The sequence below is a fragment of the Caretta caretta genome, chromosome 1 (assembly GCF_965140235.1).
Source record: "Caretta caretta isolate rCarCar2 chromosome 1, rCarCar1.hap1, whole genome shotgun sequence".
NCBI lineage: Eukaryota > Metazoa > Chordata > Testudines > Cheloniidae > Caretta > Caretta caretta.
Genome location: NC_134206.1, coordinates 303,884,493 through 303,908,294, shown reverse-complemented (window position 1 = coordinate 303,908,294; position 23,802 = coordinate 303,884,493). Strand labels below are relative to the sequence as shown.

The window sequence follows — 23,802 nt, the reverse complement described above, 5'->3', positions numbered from 1 at the left end:
GGATGCATCACTTGAAAGTAACAGAGGAGTAGAAGGACCTCGGAGTATTGGTTGATGACAGAATGACTGTGAGCCGCCAATGTGATATGGCCATGAAAAAAGCTAATGAGGTCTTGGCATGCATCAGGTGAGGTATTTACAGTAGAGAAAAGGAGATGTTTGTACCATTATACAAGGCACTGGTGAGATCTCATCTGGAATATTGTGTGCAGTTCTGGTCTCCCATGTTTAAGAAGGATGAATTCAAACTGGAACAGGTACAGAGAAGGGCTACTAGGATGATCCAAGGAATGGAAAACCTGTCTTATGAAAGGAGACTCAAAGAGCTTGGCTTGTTTAGCCTAACCAAAAGAAGGCTGAGGGGAGATATGATTGTTATCTATAAATATATCAAAGGGATAAATACCATGGAGGGAGAAGAATTATTTAAGCTAAGTACCAATGTGGACACAAGAACAAATGGATATAAACTGGCCATCAGGAAGTTTAGACTTGAAATTAGATGAAGGTTTCTAACCATCAGAGGACTGAAGTGCTGGAACAGCCTTCCAAGGGAAGCAGTGGGGGCAAAAGACATATCTGGCTTCAAGACTAAGCTTGATAAATTTATGGAGGAGATGATATGATGGGATAGCCTAATTTCGGCAATTAATTGATCTTCGACTACTAGTGGTAGATATGCCCAATGGCCTGTGATGGGATGTTAGATGGGGTGGGATCTGAGTTACTGCAGAGAATTCTTTCCTGGGTGTCTGGCTGGTGAGTCTTGCCCACATGCTTAGGGTTCAGCTGATTGCCATATTTGGGGTCGGGAAGGAATTTTTCTCCAGGGCAGATTGGCAGAGGCCCTGGGAGCTTTTCGCCTTCCTCTGCAGCGTAGGGCATGGGTCACTGTCTGGAGGATTCTCTGCACCTTGAAGTCTTTAAACCACGATTTGAGGACTTCAATAGCTCAGACATAAGTTAGTGGTTTGTTACAGGAGTGGGTGGGTGAGATCCTGTGGCCTGCATTGTGTAGGAGGTCAGACTAGATGATCATAATGGTCCCTTCTGACCTTAAAGTCTATGAGTCTAAGCGTTCTGATGAAAACTAGCTTGATTTGACTATGTTATGAGTCTTTTCAAATTGCATACCAAGCAAAAACTCCCCATTAACTTGCAATAAAATGGCTATATAACTCTTACTCTTCCAGGTTATCTAGCAATTCTCGGTCATCTTCCGATTGAACTTCCTCCCACGACTTTCCAAATTCCTGGAATTGAGAGATAAAGGAAAAAAATAACTTCCACACAGGTGCCACATGTTAAGAAACAAATGAATGAATGTAAAACTTCTTAAGTCACAGTCAACATCTTATTCTGGATTTTCTCTTATATGTTTGTGGATTTAAATTAAAGTAATTCTTTTAAACATAATTTTATTCACCTTATTCATAATAAAAAACAAGTGAGAGGTCCCCATTTAAAGGAAAGCCATGTTTGCCTAGAGATTCACATTTATGCACAATAAGTCAAAGCTGACTTTCAATGCATACATATGGTTTCCAATTCCACCAACTTACTGGAAGCCCTTTTGGATCTCTGAAGACAGGACTACATCACAACAGACAACCAGTATTAGAGCTGGTTGAAGATTTTAATTTTTTACCAAGTTTCCCCCATCCCCAATGCTGTGAATATTATGAAAAAAACCCCTCTATTTTCTGATCTGTTGCTTACACAGGAGCAAGTCAACATCATGACTATAAGTGAGATGTGCTCCAAAATGCACTAACACAATGGTACTCAATCTTTAACAGTTGGAGGATCATTTCATCATCTGATGGAGTCACAATGCAATCATGGAAAAAGTGTCATAAAAACATAAGAACGGCCATACTGGGTCAGACCAAAGGTCCATCTTGCCTAGTATCCTGTCTTCCGACAGTGGCCAATGCCAGGAGCCCTAAGGGGGAATGAACAGAAGAGGTAATCATCAAGTGATCTGTCCCCTGTCTAGCACAATGGGGCTCCAGTTTCAGCTGGGACCACTAGGTGTGACTGTAATATAAACAATAATTATAGCGCCAGTCCTAGGCTGAAGACTACTGTTCTATATCCCAACAGTTATGCTTTAACTTTCTCTCTCTAGTGTTTCTTTCTCTGAAAGAGTCTTGCCGTCTTCAAAAATAAACCAGAACCAACAATTTAAGTAGTTTTTTTGTACTCATACTTTCTACACTTGTGGTATACACACATCATATTTAATTATCTTGGCCCCAACTTTTTGACACATCTCAGATACATATGGGAAACTTTTAAACAAGGAGCCTAAATATTTGAACATGCCCTGTTCCCTCTATTAAAATACTCAGTCACTCTAATAAAGATATTCATTATTAAGTATACCCTGGTAACAAATGCTATTATTGTCAATGTGGTTTTATTAAAAAAAAAAAAGAAAAAGAAAAGAGAAGAAAAGAAAGATATCCACCATTTAACAGTTTAATGAGAATTTCCAAAGCTGTTACAATCTATCAGGTAAATGGAGCACACACAAACATCTCTGATAGCCCTTAACATGATGCCATTACCATTTACAGAATGAAGATTCAGTAATTAATTCAGAGATGTTACGCTCTAGTGTGTAAACTCTCCAAGTTACAGTGGAGACTCATTAATGTCACCATTTTTCTGAGATAATGTGCAGCTATTAACACCTCTCCCCACATGTTGTCACAGCTACACACCACCATTTCCTATGGAAACTCTGGCTGCCAACACCACAGCCTGTAATGACAGGATAGCAGCTCATGACTGCAAAATTAACAGATATTTTCACAATTTTTCTTCCCTGCTACCTTGAAGTCTATGGGCACAAGAGAGCATCTTCAAAAGAAAAGGAAAAAAAAAATCAAACTTTACCTTTTGGTTAAATGTGATCTGCAAAAAGGGGAAGGGGAAAATAATTGGGTACGACCTTTTGTTTCTTTGCAATGCTTACATAGAAAGCAAAGTACATAAGAGGGGCTTTTTTGTGTGTGTGGTTGGTTGACGGCTAGCTTTTTTACATAAAAAATTCAGGTCTGATCTTCCCTGGTGAGGGGTGAACTGTGAAGCTACAATATCGTAAGAACCAAGAGACTGGGGGGGGGAAGGGACTTTTAGTTAGATTGTTAAAAATTCTTTTTTTGGCTTGTGTGCACATTTAAATTTTAGTGTCTAATGAGCATCTGGCACAAAGGGATGTCTTAAAAAAATTCAACATCCCTGCCTCTTCATCTGAGATGTGAGAACTCTATAAATATCTCCTGAGACCTCTCTAAATTTTTTTTTTTTTTTTTGCAAAACCAGGGGAAAAAACTAGACTTAACGTTTTTAGTAGTTCAAAAAGTAGAAAATACATGTTTTAAAACAGCATTCAGGCCTTTTATTATACCATAAAGAACCACCACCCCCAACACCAAAAAACAAACAAATAAAAACCCAAACAAAACAAAAACACAAGAACAGGTTTTGAAACTTTCTTTGCAGGTCACCTTTAAGGCGCTGTGTAAAATGAGTTCTGTAGACAAGAATGGCTGCATATTTTACTATTCTCTCTCCCCAAGATACAGCATGAATCCATAAAGATGGATTTTTCTGCCATTGCCTATCACTTTCAGATTTCGACAGATGTGGGACTGTGTGCCTAGCTGAGGGAGCATGCACCATCATGAGGAGAAGGGGCCGAAGCACTGGCTTGGAGGGCTTACAGAAGCTGTCAACTGGCATCCAGGGGTTCTGAAGCCACACACTAGTGGAACTCTGCATGGCAGGCACCTTCCCTAGATGCGCAGCTCCTAAGACGCATGGAAATGGAGCCTTTCAGTCCCTTCTTCATCTACATGCGAAGCTGTGTGTGCTCCCCTTCTCCCATACCAGATTTCCCCATTCTTCCCCCCACACCAGAGGTTGTGTGTGTCCCCTTCCCCCATTCGAGGGTCCCCTATCATCCCCCTCATGGCAGGGACTCTATGTGCACTCCTATTCCCCTGACCCCTATACCGGGGTCCCCCAACTTCTCCCCACCTAGCCTTTTGTATACCCTCACATTCCTTCCTCCACCCATTCCATGGTTCTCCGTTCTCCCCCCATGGCAGGGGCTCTCCGTGAGCTCTCATTACCCTCTCTCTACCCATTTATTCACATCCCAGGGGCTGTCTGACCCCCATACTCCCCATGTTAGAGGCCCTGTGTGGCCCCTTTTCTCCCTTTCCCCGTATCAGAGTCCCGCAACCTCCTGCCTGTCAGGGGTTTGTGTGTCCTCACCACCTCCTCCCCCATGCCATGGGCTGTGTGCATACCCACATACCCACGCCAGACCCACCATAATTCTCTCCGTTTGGGAAATAAGTCATTCAAGGTGTCAACATGTTAAAATTCTATTGGGAGAAGAGACAAGCGATGAGATAGGAGCGTTAGGAAGGAAGGGGTAAACGGATGCTATCAACCAGTTGCAGCTGGCAGAGGGTTCATCCTATTTTCCCCCTTTTGGTCTTCCGATTTCCCCACAAATCAATCAGGTCTGGCCACTGATGCCTAGAACATTCCCTGAAATTTTGGAATTGACTGGATGTGATGTTCAAAAGTTACCACATTACAGACAGAGAAATGCCATCAAGTTGAGCACAAGTCCTTCCCAAGCTCAGCCAGCAAGTAGCCAGAAAACAAAACATACAGGGTAACTATTATTTGCAGATTTGGCCGCAAGAAAAAAAGATCAGTTTACTCTTTAAAAAAATATATCAAAAATGACTTTAAGAAATAAAATTCCTGTGAGAGACGTGTATGCATTTCAGCAAATTTTTACAATTTGAAAATAAACCTATTCATTAGAGTGCCATTGCTTTACTCTATGTTAGAGCCCCTGTGAGGGACTAGGGTAAAGCCCTGCAGCAGGACTGGGATCCTGCGGGTCCCACAGGACCTGCTGCCATAATAGCAGGAGCGGGTGGGAGTGGTATTAAAAAATAGTCCCACGCAGGGCTCTACTCTATGGCCTATTGTCAGCCAATTTAAAATTAAATGTGTAACTGATTAGGGAAGTGCATGCCCAATATTTCCAGTCCTCCTGGCCACACTCCAATGGATACACAAGGGGAAGGATCTGCTAGACTGGCTGTGACCCAGCCCCTAAAGACAGTGCTCTCAACCCCCTTCAGGGTGGAGGAGGAAGCAGCAAGACTGCCTACCACCATTCTGTGGCCCTGAATTATGGGTTTTGGGCCAGGCCCTGTAAGAACAGACACCATCAGAGACTGTCAGGGTTTCCCCCCCACCACTGGATCCAGACATTATTATGGAAAGGGCAGAGTGAGCAATGGGGAAGTGGAGTGGAAAAAGCTTCTGGGGAAAATCCTGTTTTTAAAAGGACTATACATGTACCTGTGATGTGATGTTTCCAGGTTGTTTGTCTTATCATGTGTTAGTCTTGTCTGTTTATATTGTAAGCTCTTCGGAGCAGGAGCCCTATCTAATGTGCTCATATAATGCCTACAGAGAGTCCCTGATCCTAAAGGGGGCCTTTGGGATTTTGAAACATGCCTAAATGACTCCGAAGCACAAGTCCTCTTGATTTTCAATGGGATTTGTGAGCCTGAGTCTTCTACCTTTTGAAAATCCCACCCTAATGCAACAAGAATATTAAATACATCATAAATAATCTTTTGATTGTCGCTTAGGTCTGAAATTACAAAGCTAACGAAGTTTCAAGAAAAGCCTCTATCCTTACATAGCTAAAGATCACGTGTACTACTGTATAGTACTATGAAGCAGAACTCAACAAAATATGTGATTAATTATCATGGCAGCACAACAAAAGCCACTTTTAAGTGATGTCAGACAGCTAAGGAATCTTGGTAAATCAGAAGATGACTTATTGATACATGACCCTACATTTACATAAATTCCCTGCAATGTCAAGTAGGCTACTTAAGGCAGGGAAGGACCGATACACAGAAGAAGTAAGCCATAAAATGCCACTTCTCAGTTCAGAAAGGAAATCCTCATAATTAATTACACTATAAATGCTAATGAAGCCAAAAGCATAATTCAGAAAAACAAAGGATATGTTCCTGCTCCAACTGAAGTCAACAGGAGTTTTGCCACTGACTTCAATAGGAGCAGGAATGGGGCTGAAGTTTGTGAAACAATTCAATAAAAGCTCTCAATACATGTGAACAAAAAGACCTATTTAAAACACCCCCACAAAAACAAAAAAAATCTCCAGCCCTGGCCTGACTATAACCATAAAGACCATTTAACACAGTGCTCTGTGAAGGTTCATATGTAAAGCAAAATTATAAAAAGAGCAGGGACACAGATAAAGTCTGCTTTAAAAAGGAATACTTTTAATTACAAAAACATATAAATAGGCTTCCATGTAAATAGGTTAAGATCCAGCTACCATTTCAAGAGGTTTATTGTGTGTATTTAAAAAGGGCTGGAGATTATAATGGTGCTTACTACTAAAGACCCATTTTTACAACACTAAGCTTCACAAACTGACATTTGGAAAGATATTTGCTGTTTCATTCTGAAAACTCTCTAGTTTAAAAAAAAACCACCCCAAAAACCAAAAGTCACATTTAATCAGAAGCCACAAATCTTTATATCAAGCAATGCTCCGTAATGAATGACTGACATGTAATAGCCACATTCTGCTAGCTATATTGAAAGCTGTGAATCTCCTGGACATTTCAAGTACAGCAAAGGGAAAGAACTTTCACAGGGGATGAGAAACCAGAAAAGCTTAATATGGCTTGCCTTAAACAGTTAAACATGCAAACAACGCAAAAAGTTGAGGAACAGCAATGTATGTCATGTCATTATGGAAAACAGGCCCTGGGCAGCTTCAGTTCTGGTGCTGAACCTGGATTCAACTCAAAAACAGCTTCATCACATTACCATTATCACCATGGTCCAAATGTGCACAGTAGGAACTAACATTATGTCTTTGTGAGGACAGGGTAATCCATTGAAACCCCATTGAACGTATTACAGTCTGCACTTCTCTTGAATTTCATTGCCTGTGTAAAAATAGATAAAAAGGCACCAGAGAACACGAAGAAGGCAAGCACCCTTCAGAGTGTAGGAAACGTTCCAACACTTCAGACTGATGCTAAAGGAAACCTTTATCCCATCCCACACTAGTCTGTCATTTGTCATTATGTCAGTAAACGGATTTACAAATGTTTCACAGGGGTTTTTTTTTTCTTTTTTCTTTTAAACAGCATCTGTACTTTTTTGCATCCTTTCCCCTAGAAAGCCGGGTGACCCGGGGTGCGTCTACACAATCCACAGCAGCGAGCCTCCCAGCCCGAGCTGACAGACTTAGGCTAGCGGGCCTTGCCCTAGCGCCCTAACAGCAGCTGCGTAGATAGCACTTTGAAGTTACAGCTCGGACTGGCAGTGAGGCTCTGAAGCCCAGAGGGAGGGGTGCGTTTTGGAGTCCAAGGTCCAGCCTGAGTCGCAACTTCCAGGCACTGTCTACACAGCTATTTTTAGAGCACTAGCACAAGCAGTGCTATCCCAGATCTTTCAGCCTGGGGTAAGAGGCTTGCTGGGGCATCTTTGGACCCTTTGGGTTCAAGCTACAAGGGCTCAAGCGCCCAGGATTCTGAAGGCGAGAGATTTTGGAACCTTGTAATAAAACCGAAGGCAGTTTTTCTGTACACAATAATGGCGCAATGACAAGGTCAGATATTCGAGACCTTGAATCAAGTGCTGTGTAGGAGTCAAAAGATATTGACTTTGCATGTCACTGGGCCTGGGCTGATTATGACATCTTGCACTTCACACTAATGTACTTTTAAGGGGAAAGAAGGAAACCACGGTGTGGTTGATTTTTGTTTTTAAATATATATATATATATATATTTATTAAATAAATATTAAATATATATAAAGAATGGTAGATATTTGGCAGCAGCTCAAAGATTTGAAAGGTTTAAGTATTGGGTAGGGGTAGGCTAGTGGGTAGAGTGTAGTCAAAGATAAATGCTAAATAAAAAAACATGATGTTAAAGTTTGGTATAGAGGTTTTCTTGGCATGGGTATGGGATGGCTGCATTTACCAATGAGAGGCAGAGTCAGAGCAGAGTTATGGTCATTCAAAACAAGTGTCAATAAAACCTTGTTAACACACCATCACAAATATTGTCATGTTACTGAAAAGCTACTTAAAATATTTGAGATTTAGCGTTTTTACAGGACTACTTTTAGCATCCCTCACTCTTAAAGGACTTGCTTCTTAGGCAATGTCTTTAATGCAGCATTAGCCTGGGTGATCAGCATCAGGGTAAGCCTAGCTTGGGTATGAGCAGGCAAACCAAACTACTGTGTCCTCATTAGTGCTGTATTTACCCACATGTGTTGCTAAGACTTCTGGAGACACATCCATGGTTCTTTGTGCAGCAGAAAACTGTGACACTCCATGAGTCTTTCCCAGAAAATTGTGGGAGAACTCACCTATCCTTCTGGGCACATGGGGGAACTATGGGAAGGCACTGGAGGACTATTAGTACTCCAATTATTTACCTGGCATCTTCACTGCAAAGTGGCACCCATGCTCAAACCCATATCTCCAGCTGGCCCAGCTAAAAAAATCACCAAACTCAGATTAGAAGTTTTTGTGTGTGGATGGGAAGAAGGTAGGGAGAACACCCAAGTAAGAACCCCAGCTAACTGCAGTAAAGACATACTCTTATATTTACAGGACTGTGAGTAAGCCATGAAACCTCTAAAATTACCTAACGTAGTGCCTTTAAAAAAACCACAATATCATATTTAGGTCTGATACCTCAGGATCTTGCAGAGCTGGCAGCAAACACTGGGCCTGTTGGGAGCCTGGGAACCCCTTCTTTTCAACTAATATAAAGCTCTCATTTCTCTAGCCCTGCAGATCAGACTTTACTGTAGAGGTGGGGAACCTTTTTTCCGACCAGGGGCCTCTGACTCATAGAAAAAGTCAGTCGTGGGCCACACACAGCCCCACACAGCCCCCCCAGCTGTGGGGGGGGGGAATGGAAGAGGACACGCTGTCTCGGGGCTTCCCCTAGGCTCCAGGGTGGGGCCAGAAACGAGGAGTTCGGGATCTGGGAGAGGGCTCCAGGCTGGGGCAGGAGGTTGGCGGGCAGGAGGGGGTGAGGGCTCCGGCTGGGGGTGCAGGATCTGGGGTAGGGCTGGGGATGAGGGGCTTCGGGTGCAGGAGGGGGCTCTGGGCTGAGGCCAAGGGTTTGGAGTGCGGAAGCGGGTTCAGGGCTGGGGCAGGGGGTTAGGGTGCAGGAGGAGGTTTGATGTCTGGGGTCCAGAAGGGAGTTTGGATGCAGGAGGGGCCTCAGGGTTGGGGCAGGGGGGGTTAAGATGCAGGATCTGGGAGGGAGTTAGGGTGTGGGAGGGGGTTCCAACCTGGGGCAGCGAGTTTGGGGTGTGGGCTCTGGCCAGGTGGTGCTTACCTTGAGGTGGCTCCCGGTCGGAGGCCCAGCGGGACTAAGGCAGGCTCCCTGCCTCCATGCTGCTCCCAGAAGCAGATGCCATGTCCAGCCCCTAGGCGGACGGGCCAGGGGGCTCTGCGCGGTGTGCACTGCCCACACCTGCAACTCCCATAAACTGCGGTTCCTGGCCAATGGGAGCTGCGGAGCCAGCACTGGGGGCGGGCAGGGGCAGCATGCGGAGCTTCCCTGATCGCCCCTGCTCCTAGGGGCCGCAGGGACTTGCCAGTCGCTTCTGGGACTGGCAACCCCAGCTTCCCTCCACAGCGGGGCGAGCTGGCACTCATGGCTCCAGCCCCAGGGGGCAGGGGTGGCTCGAGGCTTTCAGTTAGCGGCGTGGACAGTTGCTGTGGACCGGATTAAATGAAGCAGCGGGCCGCATCTGGCCTGCAGGCCATAGGTTCCCCACCTCTGCTTAGAGCAGTGCTATTTTTACATCTAGAAGAGGCATCACTGCACCTGGACTGAATCTTCCCTGTCCTAGTCCTCAGGCCTCTGTGGTCTTTAGCAGTGGAAGGGGACAAGGGAATGAATTTCACACTGGGGAGGAGAAGGAAATAAATCAAATTGCCAGAGAATTAGGAACAATGATGGCTGTCTGATTACTAGCATAAAGTCTGGGGAAAGAGGGGGAAAGGAGGAGGATTAAGGGGCAGAGAGTAGGTGAGGTAGTCTAAAAGATGCATGAAAAAAATAGTTTATCACATGAATATCAACACAAGTCTAATATTGATATAAAACACTTTATCCACAACTGAAATGCAGCAACTTCTGGGGTAGAACGTGGCAGATTTTGGAACAGCTACTCTACACAAAAGTTAAGGATGGAGCGAAAAACTGCTGTTTATACACAGAAGGAGATTTAGACCAAATGTAAATACCTAGGTGGAATTTGTTAATACCTATCACAGACTACACATCACCTCGGGAAAAATATCCAGCCTTATTTTCTATTCCACTTGAAAGCCACTGATTAGCTTCCTTGCATATACTGTGTAGTCTAAAGAATATTTTCAGCTTAAACCGACTAGAAAACAGACTCCAATCCAACAACATTCTAGTTCGCTCTCCCTTTATTTCATTACTGTATTTAATTTTCCCTCCTGCTTATTAAAGCTGAGATTGAATGCTAATGACTTTAATCATAAAGTGTCTTCAAACTGAGTATTCCTGAGTGTCTTAGAATTCTAAAACATTTATTATTCTGTCATTCAATAATTATCCAAAATATCATTTGATAATTAAGCATATTTCTTAAGTGTCCTTCACTTGAATTTTGACCTTTATGCTAACTGCTTGTTCAGAATTATTCAGTCTTAACAAGATATTTTCTGCAGCTCCACAGTCAATTTACTAATTATATAAAAAGCTCTTACCAAGTAATTAATGATATAAAATCTGTCATATTCTGTATTTTTGGCATTGATTCTGCGATGCTGCTTTTTTCTCATGTGATCTTTAAGTGTATTTTTGTCTCTGAAGGTTTTCTCACAGTATAAACACTGCAAACTAAGATAAAAAGGTAAACAGATTAAAAGACAATTTAACATAGACCGAGGTTCTCAAACTTCATTGCACCGCAACCCCCTTTTGACAACAAAAATTACTACATGATCCCACAAGGGGGGACCAAAGTCTGAGCCTGCCCATGCTCCATCACCCCAGGTTGGGGCGGGGTGGGGGGGGGGGAAGAAGGGAGGGAGAGGATGCCAAAGCCCAAGGGCTTCAGCCCCAGGTTGGGAGCCTATAAACTGAGCCCCGCCACCGAAGGCTGCAGCATTCAGGCTTTGCCCTGGGCGGTGGGGCTCAGGCTCAGGCTTCGGCTTCATCCCCGCAGAGGCTGGGCTCGGGCTTCAGCTTCGGCCCTGGGTCCCAGCAAGTCTAACGCCAGCCTGGCGACCCCATTAAAACGGGGTCACAACCCACAGTTTGAGAACCGCTGACATAGAATATTGCAAAAGTATGTAGTGAGAGCCTGAATGGTAGCCATACAGTGGAAAGATTTTGCGTTAAAACAAAACAATTTAATAATATTTAATTAAACTGAAGAGATATATGGTAAGATTAATCCTAAGAATAAGAGAGCAAGCTAAATGAAAGAGATATTCAAGAATTTATCTTGAGGTATCTTAAAGTGGTGCAGGACAGACTCAGACCATGGCATAGTCAACCAAACACACCCAGAGGACAAGTTAAGAAACTATTAAAATACATACAAAAAAATAAAAGGATGTTATTTATTTATTTTTATTTATCAAAAATTTCCTCTTTGTGAAAAAAATAATTTAATTTTTTGGGAAAAGGCCAGGCCTGATTGAAGAACCACTTTATCATTGTGGAATATGCAGTCTGTTCCTCAATAGATAATACCCCAAGCTCTGACACCCTTCAAGTGATGGCAATGTCTATCAGGAAGGTCATCTTGATGGAGAAGAAATATCTGGATACCTTCCTGAGGTGCTCAAAGGGACGTCGGGACAGGACTTTAAAAACCAAACAGGTCCCATGGCAGCCCTTGATGAATCGTAGGAGGATAAAGATGCAGTTGTGAGAAACTGCTTGAAACCCCAGTATAAAGAGATCCTCTTCCTGCCTGTGGAGGAAAGTATGCTAGGCAACGCAGGCACTTCGCCTTTTACGGTTGAAACAATGAAGCCCTTAGTCAGGCCCATCAGTAAGAATTCCAAGATCGCAAAGGAGAGAAGCTATGTTTCCTGCACCACAGCTTGAACTTCCACCAAGTTCAGGAATGGGAAGAATTTGTGGAAGATTTTCTAGATGCCAGCACAGTGGAGGTTACACCTTCTGAGAGTCCTTCCTCTCATGTGATATTATCACTCAAAACCAGGCAGTTTGTTTTAGGTGTTCTGGCTCTGGGTGAAAAATTGGTCCCTTAGAGAAAAGGTCCTGCCCCTTGATGACTTCTCCCATCTTCCCTTTTTGAGGTCTCTTTAGCCCTCTTCTGCCTCAGGTGCTTCTGGGAAGAGGGAAGGGAGCAGGGGATGAGCTGCCTGGCCTGTGTGGCAGCTGGGCTCGTGTACTCCACTGCCAGCTGGGAGGGCAGGACAATGGGGTCGGAGTGATCCATGTTGAGGAGATCAGAGAAGTTGGCCCTCTCAGCCAGTATAGAGCCATCCATACTACCAGTGCCATCTCCCTCCTGGATAGTTCTGGTTAGCAGGGGAAAAGGAGGCCACCTCTAGGAGACAGCATCTGTGCCTACTGCCCTTGGATCCCTCTCGGGAGAAAAAAAAGAGATCTTGCAGTTCATCTGTATTGCGCATACGTCTACTGGATCAGCACAGTAAGTCTACTGGGCCTCCCCTGGAGAAGAATTGTTATGCCAGATTTGAGTCCATTATGGTAAATCCCAGAATCCACATTTAACTGAGGCTGGTAGTGACAGAAAGTGTTCGGGAGGAATCAGGCTCTAGTGGGAAGGAATACCCTAGGACTGAGAGCTGTAGGAAAACCCTGTGATGGAGCAGCTGGAAACACACTGACTGGGTCATTGCTTACATGAGCTGATAGCAGGCTGCTATCATGGGGGGAAGAGAGGAAGAAGAGTCTGTGCTGCCTACCCCTTGAGGACTTCTCTCAAGTCCCCTTTTGAAGCCTCTCTAGCCCTTTTTAGCCTCAGATAATTCTGGGAATAGAGACGGGTCCAGGGGATGAGCTGCCTGGCCTGTGTTGCAGCTGGGCTCGTGTACTCCACTGCCTGAGTTGGGGGCAATTATATGTCCCAATTTTTTTAAAAAAATGTTTTTGTTCTGAAGCAGAAGTCTGGTAAAACTTCCCACACCTATGGATGCAGAACAAGAAACTGGTGGTCTCTTCACTGTGGCTGGCTATGTAATTACATGAAGGCTGAGAGGCCACTGGTTAATGGATCTCGAGACCTTGTAGACCACAACTGTCACTGGTTTAGTAGGCAAAGTAAGGGAGCTACTGGGACCATGCTGTATTTGCTAATGGAGTAACCCTGAATGTTGAAACATGGCTCATCTCAATGAGTGTTGTCAAAAATTCCTTATTTCAAAGGGGTCTGACAGGCTTCTGGCGTGGATGAACATTAGATGTATTCAAATTTATTCTAATATATTAATTTAGCTGCCACTAACGAGGTTCTCCTATGGATCTTATCACTTGTAAAATTTATGCTACAACAAATTTTTCTAGCACTATAATATTTACATAGATTTATCTGTGCTTTCCATTGGTAGAATATTAACTAATATGGGATACTGAGTAGTCTCTCTCTCACTCTCTCTGGGTTGGTCACACACAAAAGAACACTCTGACTCTGAAATGATGTCAACTCCAACTTACGTGGAGAACAAGCAGCCAAGGCTGGCTTTTGGACTCAGATCTCTCACTTTGCAACATGCAGAATTACCACTTAGTTGGCAGCACAAGGTTTTCTGATTCAGAATCTTTTAAAAAGCACATGATTAAGTCATTTTCAATCAGTGAATCATCAATTACTTCCTAAAACTGTTCCGGTTTCAAATCAAATTTCTTTAAGTAGCCATGGATACAGTAGTTTTTCCACTGAGCAACTGGCTCAGCTGTCTGCTCTCTCACCCTTGCGTGCCACGGGAAACCAACAATTTCCATGTGTACACATGCCTGGTAAGAACAGAGAGATGTTGCTTGCAATGAGGCTCACTTTCGATGTGTGTAGCAACAAATCCCTTACTAGCCATGGTTGTCATCTACTTTCTCAATCCTTATTTGAAAGGAGAGCTAGGGCTTACAGACACCACAGTGGTCACGCCTACATAGCTTTCTGGTTTGTATCACCACAGATACTGGGAGTATTGCAGAGAGACAAGTATCCTAGAGGAGCTAGGAGGGAGTATGAAAAATGCATAGGAGCATGCAGAAGGCTGGGGCCTGCACCATTGGTATACAAAGAGAGAGATAACAGGAGGTAGACAGAGGAGTGCTGCCTTGGGTGATGTAGGAGCTGTTTAGCCAAAAGAAGTTTAAAATAAGAAGTATGAAAACCTGCCTAGAAGTATGAAGATTTCAAAGAAGTATGAAAATCTAGCAGAGAAAGGTATAACATGATCCAATGGCTGGAAGCTGAAGCTAGACATATTCAGACTAGAAACATGGCGTAAATTTTTAACAATGAAGGTAATTAACCATTGGAACAATTTATCAAGTGTTGTGGTGGATTCTCCATCACTGACATCTTTTAAATCAAGATTGGATGTTTTTCTAAAAGCTCTGTTCTCGGAATTATTATGGGGAAGTTCCATCACCTGTGTTATACTGGAGGTCAGACCAGATATGGGGTTCTCCAACTTCATTGCACCACGACCCCCTTCTGACAACAAAGTTACTACATGACCCCGGGGAGTTGGGGCACAGCCCGAGACCTGCTGAAGGGACCAGAGCCTGAGCCCCACCACCTTGGGTAGTGGGAGAGGGGCTGGCGCCTAAGCCCCGCCGCCCTGGGTGGGAATGGAGCTTGGGCTTCAGCCCCAGGTCCCAGCAAGTCTAATGCTGGCCCTGGTGACCCCATTAAAATTGAGTCACAACCCACTTTGGGGTCCCAACCCACAGTTTGAGAACCACTGGACTAGATGATCACAATGGTCTCCTCTGGCCTTGGGATCTATGAATGCATGTAGGCGCTGATACTGTAGCCCTTACTGCACACAAATCTCACCGAAGTCAATGGGAGCTCTGTGTGCATAAGGGTTGAAAGATCACACCTTTAATCCATCACTTAAATCAATGTACATAATACAAGAAATTATGAAGTAGCCAGAATGAAATGTGAAAAGAAAACAGTAAATTTTCTAAGATTACACCTGAGAGAGCAACATCCTAATTTTTAAAGTCCTCCTGAATGCTCACTTACATTTTAGCCCAAATTGCTTTCAAGACTAACAGTAAAATGACTTAAGGCTATTTTTTCCAAAAAGATTACATACTTGTCAAGTTTCTTCTGTAATGCAGCCAAAAATTCATTACAATTTACAATGTTATCGGGCAGCCCAACATTAAAAGCATGATCTCTTGCCATGTGATTGAAAAGAACAGACCTACAAAAGATATTAAAGAACATTGGATATATTTGTGTAAGCATGTGAGAATCACTGAGTTAGTGCTTTACCACACACTAATTGCATTGAAATGTAGACAAGCCAGCATCAAATAAGCAGCAATAATAACGTTTCTGTGGCTGGTAGGGATGGAATTAGTTTGACTTACTGAAGTAGAAAATTTTAATTTCAGCCCTACTGCATGTTTCAGTAACACTTCAATTACTTAGTCCACATGCATGAAATCTGAGCCACTAAATGAAAACAACAACACAATTTTATTTTTGACCTACATTATTATTACAGTTCATCTACTAATTTGTACAGGTGTTTTGAGAAACGTGATAAGAGGTCATTTCTCAGCTTGCTCTCTGCTGGTTATCTAACAAAAAAATTAAGGCTATATTTTAAGAAATACTACTGTACATACTTCTCAAGTTTCTTCTGTAATGCACCCAAAAATTCATCGTGATGTAATGGGGCTTGGTGTAAATCAGAATCAGGCACTACGTCTTTGGAATGGAAGAAATTAATCAAGATGCTCCCTATTAGAAAACTTCCTTGAAAGGTCAGCTGTATTTATTTTTTAATCACCATCTTTTCAAAATATTTAGGGAGGATTTCCATTGAATTTTTAAATTTCATGCAGAGGACTCGTTAAAGTCCTTCCACCTCTCATTATCAGTTCCACATTTTACACACATTTATTCATATGACGATTCATATTTCCTTCTTTTATATATTCCCATACAGCTAGACCAGGGGTAGGCAAACTACAGCCCATGGGCCAGATCCGGCCCGCGAGCCGATTTAAGCCAGCCCCTGAGCCACACCAAGTGGCTCGGCCCTGCTCCGGCCGGGGTACTGGATTGGGGGCCGAGCCACGTGGTACGGTCCCGCTCCAGCTGGGGCGCTAGGTCCAGGGCTGCACCATGTGGCTTAGCCCCGCTCTGGTGCTCCGGCTGGAGTGCTGGGTTGGGGGCCGCACCGCTGAGCCTCTCCCCACGCCCCAACCCCCTGCCCCAGCCCTGATCCCTCTCCCGCTCTCTAAACCCCTCAATCCCAGCCCAGACCACCCTTCTGCACCCCAAACCTCTCATCCCCAGCCCCACCCCAGAGCCCGCACCCCCAGCCAGAACCCAAACCCCTTCCCGCACCCCTGCCCCAGCCCTGATCCCCCTCCTGCCCTCCGAACCCTTGGTCCCAGCCCAGAGCACCCTCCTACACCCCAAACGCCTCATCCCAGCCCCACCCGAGAGCCCACACTCCCTCCTGCACCCCAACCCCAACTTTTTGAGCATTCATGGCCCTCCATACAATTTCTATTCCTTGATGTGGCCCTGGGGCCAAAAAGTTTGTCCACCCCTGAGCTAGACAAACTGACTTTCAACTTCCATCTGAAGATTATTAGATGAAGATCCCTTCAAATGCTGATCTTTAGCTTGGTCAAATCTGGTGTAAGATGGTTTCACAGGCTCCCAATCTCTGGGCTAAACAACACTTCCAGCTCTTAACAGTACAGGGTACAGAAGTCTGGTTCCAAGAATCACATCAGAATCTTTCCCCAGTTCTAGAGCCCTACTGTTATCCACAAGCCAGCTCAGTGGCATATTTTACAATCAGTGAACAAAGGACAGGGTCAATTAACAGTTAATTAAGAGGAAAACAATAGTAAATATGCTCAAACTTCAAACCTGTTTCCTGTGAATTCTTTATCGCAGAACATACATATGCTATGAAAGCTTGTATCATCTCTTTCACGCTGCTGTTGCTCCAGAATTTCTCTCTGGGTAAATAGAAAAAGTATTTGAACACTCAACCTTAAAAAAAAAAAAAAAAAAAGCAAGTCTAGCTAAGATCATTCCATCAAGATATTTTATATTTTGGACGACTGTATATCATATCATATCATATCTTAATAATTAATCGTTAATGCACAATAATGAGAATATACAGCTGAATCTTGAAAGTTAGAAAGATTTCAACAGCATACATAACAGTAGTGTACAATCCAGAGAAGCTCTGAAACTCAAATAATGCAATACAGATTAGATGGAAAGAAATACCATTGACAATGAGATTTTTTTCCTCAGCTGGTTAAATGATCTATCAAGGAACATATTAACTGGATTTACCTCGAGGCCCAAATTTAGGGCATGGCTACACTTGCAGATGTAGAGCGCTTTGAGTTAAACCAGCCTTCGTAGAGCGCAGTAGGGAAAGCAATGCAGTCTGTCCACACTGACAGCTTCAAGCGCACTGGCGTGGCCACATTTGTGGCACTTGCAGCGGCATTAGGAGCGGTGCATTATGGGCAGCTATCCCAGCAAGCAAGCAACTGCAACGTGCTTTTCAAATGGGGGTGGGGTGGGGTGGAGTGTGACAGGGAGTGTGTTGTGTGTATGTTGGGGGAGAGAGAGTGGTTTTTGGGGGGCTGAGAGCATGTCAGCATGCTGTCTTGTAAGTTCAGACAGCAGCAGACCTCCCTCGCCCCTCTCTCTCACACACACAGCATTCCAACTAATGGTTGCTTTGTCTCGGAGGAGATAAGCATCCAGCTGTCAGAATCGGAGCTTTCACAGGGCATTTCCGCATTCCTACAGCCGATTCCAAACAATGACAAGAGTGGCCACTTGACTTAAGGGGATTATGGGATGTTTCCGGAGGCTGATCAGAGCGCAGTAAAGCAACACCTCATTCACACTGGCGCCGCGGTGCTCCAGTGAGGGCGCAGCAAACGTTATTCCACTCGTCGAGGTGGAGTCCCAGCAGCGCTGTAGCCGCGAGTCAGAGCGCTCTACGTGCCCTGCCAGTGTGGACGGGTAGTGAGCTAGTGCACCCGGGGCTCCTTTATTGTGCTGTAACTCGCAAGTGTAGCCAAGCCCTGAGACCCGGTGTAAATAAGTGCAATGGAGTTGTATATCCTTAATTTAAATTTGATCCTCAATGTCTTAACATAAGCACAGACAAGGTGAGGACATTTTTAATAGAAACAGATACCATAAAAGTAGTCTGAGTTCTTACTAGTAGTTATGGGCTTAAAGAAACACATTGGAAAAGTGAAGCTTGACTATCCTTGCCGTTAGCCTCATCTGATTTAGAGTGACAGGTGGAAATTTCAGAACACTGTGCTCACAGAACTTTGCTAGCAGAAAAACAACTACAGCCACCACCACCACCTCATAACAAATCATACTGCGCCCGAAGATAATTGTTATGTTGTTTCACAGTATCAATACGGTAGTTACACTTGAGGAGGCACTTTCATTCTATGCATTTCAAGACCACAAAGTTTGTCATCCTCTGGAAAACATAACCTTTGGGCTAAAATTTCTGATGCTTTTTCTCAGCCCAAATGATGTATTGGCAAGGTACTCATTCCCTGTGCAGAGTGGAGCTGCTGCATTCTTTAGAATGCTTCCTCTCTATGGACAGCCAGCTCTGCTCTCTGGAAAGTGCAGGGACTGTGAATTGCCAATGCAAAGTAACTCAGTGTATTCAAACCACTTTCTCAGACATAAGCCAGGGGAAAATATTAAGGTTTTGCCGCATATCCTGGAAGCCAACTAACTCAAACATTATTGGACCAACAGGTGAAACACATTTGAAGTCTAGAGCCTCACTGAAAACACCTTGTCTCCATCTCCTCAGAGACTGGTCAGAAGTGTCTTATAGCTATTCTCAACTGTTGGAATGAGGCATGGAGGGAGGGAGGGAGGGAAGGAGAGAGAGAGAGAAAAAAAAGAGCATGATTGTCAGGATCCAAAACACATATGGAGCTCCAACATTTTACTGCCAATAAGAAGAAACCCACTCAAGAATTCCAAACTCTTTTTGAGTTCTTGGAATCTGGGACAATAGTGTCTTCTGACTTCCAGCCAACCAATACTCTCAGAGGTTGCAGATAGTACATATCAGCAACCTCGGCTTAAGAGTCTGTCACATCAAAAAGTTTGAAAATGAAAAGCATTCACCACATCACACCATTGGGTGATAATATCTTTCAAAATCAAAACCGTGCTCAATAATGACTCCTTCGAACAGGAAGAGGATGGAGGAGGACAGAGATGACCTGGAGGTCTAAGCATCAGATGTGAAATGCCTTCCACTAGACTCCCTAAAACCACCAATTCACATCCCATCAGTGCTGACTCCTGAGGCAAATAAATGGAGTACAGTACAATCTTAACGGTGGGAGTCTTTCAGAGGAGACTATATGAAATGAAAAGGCCTGTCTGCTTTGCATGGACACAAAATGTCCCATAGCACATGTCATAGGAGTGGACACTGATGTCCTTGGCCAACATGTCCTCCTCCACCCAATGTCGTGCCCCATGATGACTGGCGACTAGCACTACAGAACTTTTAAAACACAGCGGTTGGGATCTGTTAGAATGAAAGACGCTATGTGCATTTTAAACATTTTAAATAAATTATTAAATAAAAGATTTGAGTTTAAACAAACAAACAACAGAATGAATTTCCTAGATAGCTTCCTAACTGTACTCTACTACCAGGAAGACACGGTTATGCAGTATTTGATGTTTAGCTGGATAAATCATGATTCTCACATCACATAAAACTCCTTTTTCTATCTCCTTCAAAAGATAACATACTTACTATTCTGCAGCACAAATCTCATTTTCCCCTAGATAGGCATGTTTGGAAGCTCAAAGGCATTATTTGAAGATGTGAGATATAGCCATTAATACAGCATCACTTTTCTAATATTTTCACTCCATGAAGTTTTTAAAAATCTCATTCAAATCATCCAAACAAAGTATTCACTTTATCATTTTCTTTTGTTATTCATTGTTAGACAGTTACTTTTAAGGCTGAGAAGTGCATTTAGTGCTTGTGAAGGTGACGGATTAATAGCATTGGCTTGAGTCACATATAGTGAGGACAAGGAATTGTGCAAGATTTCCCTACAACTCTGCCAATGCACCCTGTTTTTACAGTCCTGGGATTCTGCTGAATAGAGAATAGTGATTGTACCAAACTGTGTAGCAGTTCTGTGATCTGCATGAAGAACGACTTTTTTGTTTTGTTTTTAAACTTGTGACAAAAGCCAAGGTTTGAACTCAGGTTATGAGGAAAAATGTTGGTGCAGTAATGCATTTCACCAGCTGCATTAAGTTTTGAGACAGTTCTAACTCTTTAGAATATATTTCTGCAATTAAATATGTGTCTTACAAACAGAAGTAAATAACATATTTTAGAAATGTATAAGAATGTTCCAAGACAATTGCAGTACACTATCATATCAGAGTGATGAAGAATGTTTGGGCAATCAAAGTTACTGTAGGAAAACAGGAGAGAACAGATTACAAAATAAATGGAAGTTACAAAACTATAACAAATAAGAATAAATAAAGCTTTCAAGCACAGACACAAATGGGTAGTCCAAGATGCCAAAACCAGAAATATTATTTTCAGGCAATTAATTTACAATATAAATGCCAAGCCCACATGCCAAATGGCAAACATATAGATTTTAATGGAGTCCCCCTTCCTCTTCATTGATACGTTCTATTAAAGAGACAATGTCAATCTGCAATCTAGTCAATTTCAAAATATGCGTTAAAAATAACATCCCCAAATCCCCCAGCCATTTTTTATGATTTTTAGACTCCCTCTCTCCGCTGTTGCTGAGGGAAAGACCCCCGTAAACAACATGGGAAACTGAGTAAACAATTTACGGGACAAACAGATATACATGCAAGGTGCTATCAAATGCAATGTTAAACTGGACAAAGATTTTTTTTCTAATCTCTTTGTGACAGCAATCCTATATGTAGTGTGACAGGATCGGGCTAGATGGCTATCGGAGAGTAACAGAAGGCAGATATATTAGCCCCAGGCTAAGTAGGTCCCTTTTCCCTGGGTAAGGTAACAGGGAAGATTTTTTTTTGAAACAGAAAAGAAGTTTATTGGTAACACTTACAAAATTACCAAAGAAAACAAAACAACTGTGCAATAAAACAATGCAAACAGAAGGTATAACACAGCAGCTTTAAAGAGGGAGAAGTGTTCAGGCTAGCCTGGGCCCAGAGCGGGGGGGCTTCCTCGATACTCGTGGTCTTCCACCCCCTCGAGTTAACTAGTGCCGCACCCAGCGTCACCGATCCTCCCTCTCCTGAGAGTGCCCAGCAACATGGGCACGGCTGCGGGGTGGGCGGTTTAGAGGTGAGGGGGTAGACACCCATGTATTATAGGACCCCTCCTAGATGACAGTAATGGTATCCACAGCGGCAACGGCTGGGGCTGGCGTCTCTCGCTCTTCCCCTCAATCAAAGGGTCAGACGGAGGGAACCGGACGGGGTCACCGAGCAGAGAACCCCGGACAGCGCTCACCGCTCCTCGAAGGCTTCAAGGGAGTCGGTGGACGCCACCCAAAGGAACTCCGCCCGGATACGTGAATGTACTGAGGATCGGAAAAAGGCCCCACAATCGCAGGACGTTTCAGGGGCCAACCTCCTCTCTCTGGTTTTATAAATGGCTGTTTTAGCCAAGGCTAGGAGGAGGTTGACCAGGAGATCCCGCGACTTTGTGGGGCCACGGATGGGAAGTGTATAGATAAAAAGGTGAGGGGAGAAATGAAGCCAGAAGCGCAATAGAATATTTGTGAGGAGCCGAAAAAGGGGCTGCAATCTGGCACACTCTAAATATACGTGCGCCAGGGTTTCCCTCACATTACAAAAAGGGCAAGTATCCGGGATGGGTGTGAACCGTGTCAGAAACACGCCCGTGCTCACAGCTCCATGAAGGAGCCGCCAACGGATGTCCCCGACGGGCCTCGGGACCAAGGTGGAATACAGGCTGGCCCATCGAGGTTGCTCACCCTCCAAAGGTGGCAGGAGGTCCCGCCACTTTGTATCCAGGCGGGACACCAGGGTGTGGGCGTGAAGGGTGTGAAGCGTGAGTGTGTATAAATATTTCCGTGGTGCAATTTGAAAACTGACCGGCTGCAGTTCATGCAGCCGGCTTGCAGTGAAAGGGTGAGGGGTTTGTTGGGATCTACGGGGTAGAGGCCCAATGGAAAGGTCCGGCGGGCCTGGGGTAGAGGATGGGTGGGGTGCGCCCTCGCGCAAGGCTCGGTTGACATAAGCCCGAGCAGCGGGGGTCAAAGCGGCCTTCACCTCCTGAAGTATGCGCCGGGGGGTACAGGGGCTGGAGAGCCCCATGCGCCGAGCGAGCGTCAGGGGATCCAGCCAGTCTCTCCGGTTGTACTCCAGGAGGTCTCTGACCCTCGTGACTTCCGCCAGGACCAACCTCTGGCGCACCGAGCGGGACTCCGCCACCTGCACACGGAGCTGGGGGTTGTGGAGCAGGGGCTCCGTGAGGAGATCTGCTCCCACGGTGGCCGCCACGGACCTGGCCGTTGGAAACAGTTTCCAGGTCCGGAGGAGGTCCTGGTAGAAGACCGACAGCCCGGAGAGGTCTCGCGGAAAACCCCTTGGACAAAGATAAAAGAGCTGCTGGTCATATCGGAGCCCTTGGAAGCAGCGCAGGAAGGCGTGCGCCAGTATGCTCCACGCCAAACTACTTGCACTATAAAAGAGCCTCTGCAGGGCCTGGAGGCGGAAAACGCGGACCTGAGTGTACAGACACTTCAGGCCCTGCCCTCCTTCCTTCAGGAGTAGACGAAGAACTCCAACAGGGGCCCAGTGCATTCCTGACCAGAAGAACTCTAGAATCAATCTCCGGAGGTGGGTCAGGAAACCCGGGGCCGGGGCCAGGGTGTTGAGCCGGTACCAGAGCGTGGACAGGACTAGTTGGTTAAGCACCAGTGCTCTCCCTCGGAGGGAGAGACATCGGAGTAGCCTCGTCCATTTCCGGATCCGCTCTATCACCCCGCCCTCTAAATTTTGCCAGTTCTCCAGCGGGGAAGGGTGCGTGGCGGAAAGGTAAACGCCGAGATAGAGCAGTGGGCCTGCACTCCACCGGATGGTCTGAAGTGCGGGTGGGAGGGAGCTTACCTGCCGCCAGTCCCACACCGCCAAACCAGAGCTCTTGACCCAGTTGACTCGGGCGGAGGAGGCTGCCGAATAGATGGCCTGGCATGCCTCCACTCGCGCCAAGTCGCCCGGGTCCTGGACCACGAGGAGTACGTCATTGGCATACGCCGACAGGACCAGCCGCAGCTCCGGCTCCCGCAGCACCAACCCTGTCATCCTCCTGCGGAGGAGACAAAGGAAAGGCTCGATCGCCAGAGCATACAACTGGCCC

At 44.8% G+C, this 23,802-nt stretch overlaps 1 protein-coding gene across 3 annotated transcripts in view; it reads right to left on the bottom strand.

The window, feature by feature from the left end:
• ZNF277 (zinc finger protein 277) overlaps window positions 1-23,802 on the bottom strand; it is a 92,411-nt gene that overhangs the window by 5,721 nt on the left and 62,888 nt on the right. For 2 of the 3 annotated variants that reach the window (XR_012666514.1, XM_075124424.1), the window contains exons 5-9: window positions 17,265-17,356; window positions 15,460-15,570; window positions 10,888-11,020; window positions 1,880-1,945; window positions 1,186-1,253 (exon numbers count right to left, since the gene is read on the bottom strand). Coding sequence is in view for 2 of the 3 variants with exons in the window: in XM_075124424.1 (XP_074980525.1) it covers window positions 1,186-1,253; window positions 1,880-1,945; window positions 10,888-11,020; window positions 15,460-15,570; window positions 17,265-17,356 (470 nt within the window). In the remaining variant the exon portion in view is untranslated. The remainder of the gene's footprint in view (window positions 1-1,185; window positions 1,254-1,879; window positions 1,946-10,887; window positions 11,021-15,459; window positions 15,571-17,264; window positions 17,357-23,802) is intronic. The other variant, XM_048836089.2, reaches the window with a different exon arrangement.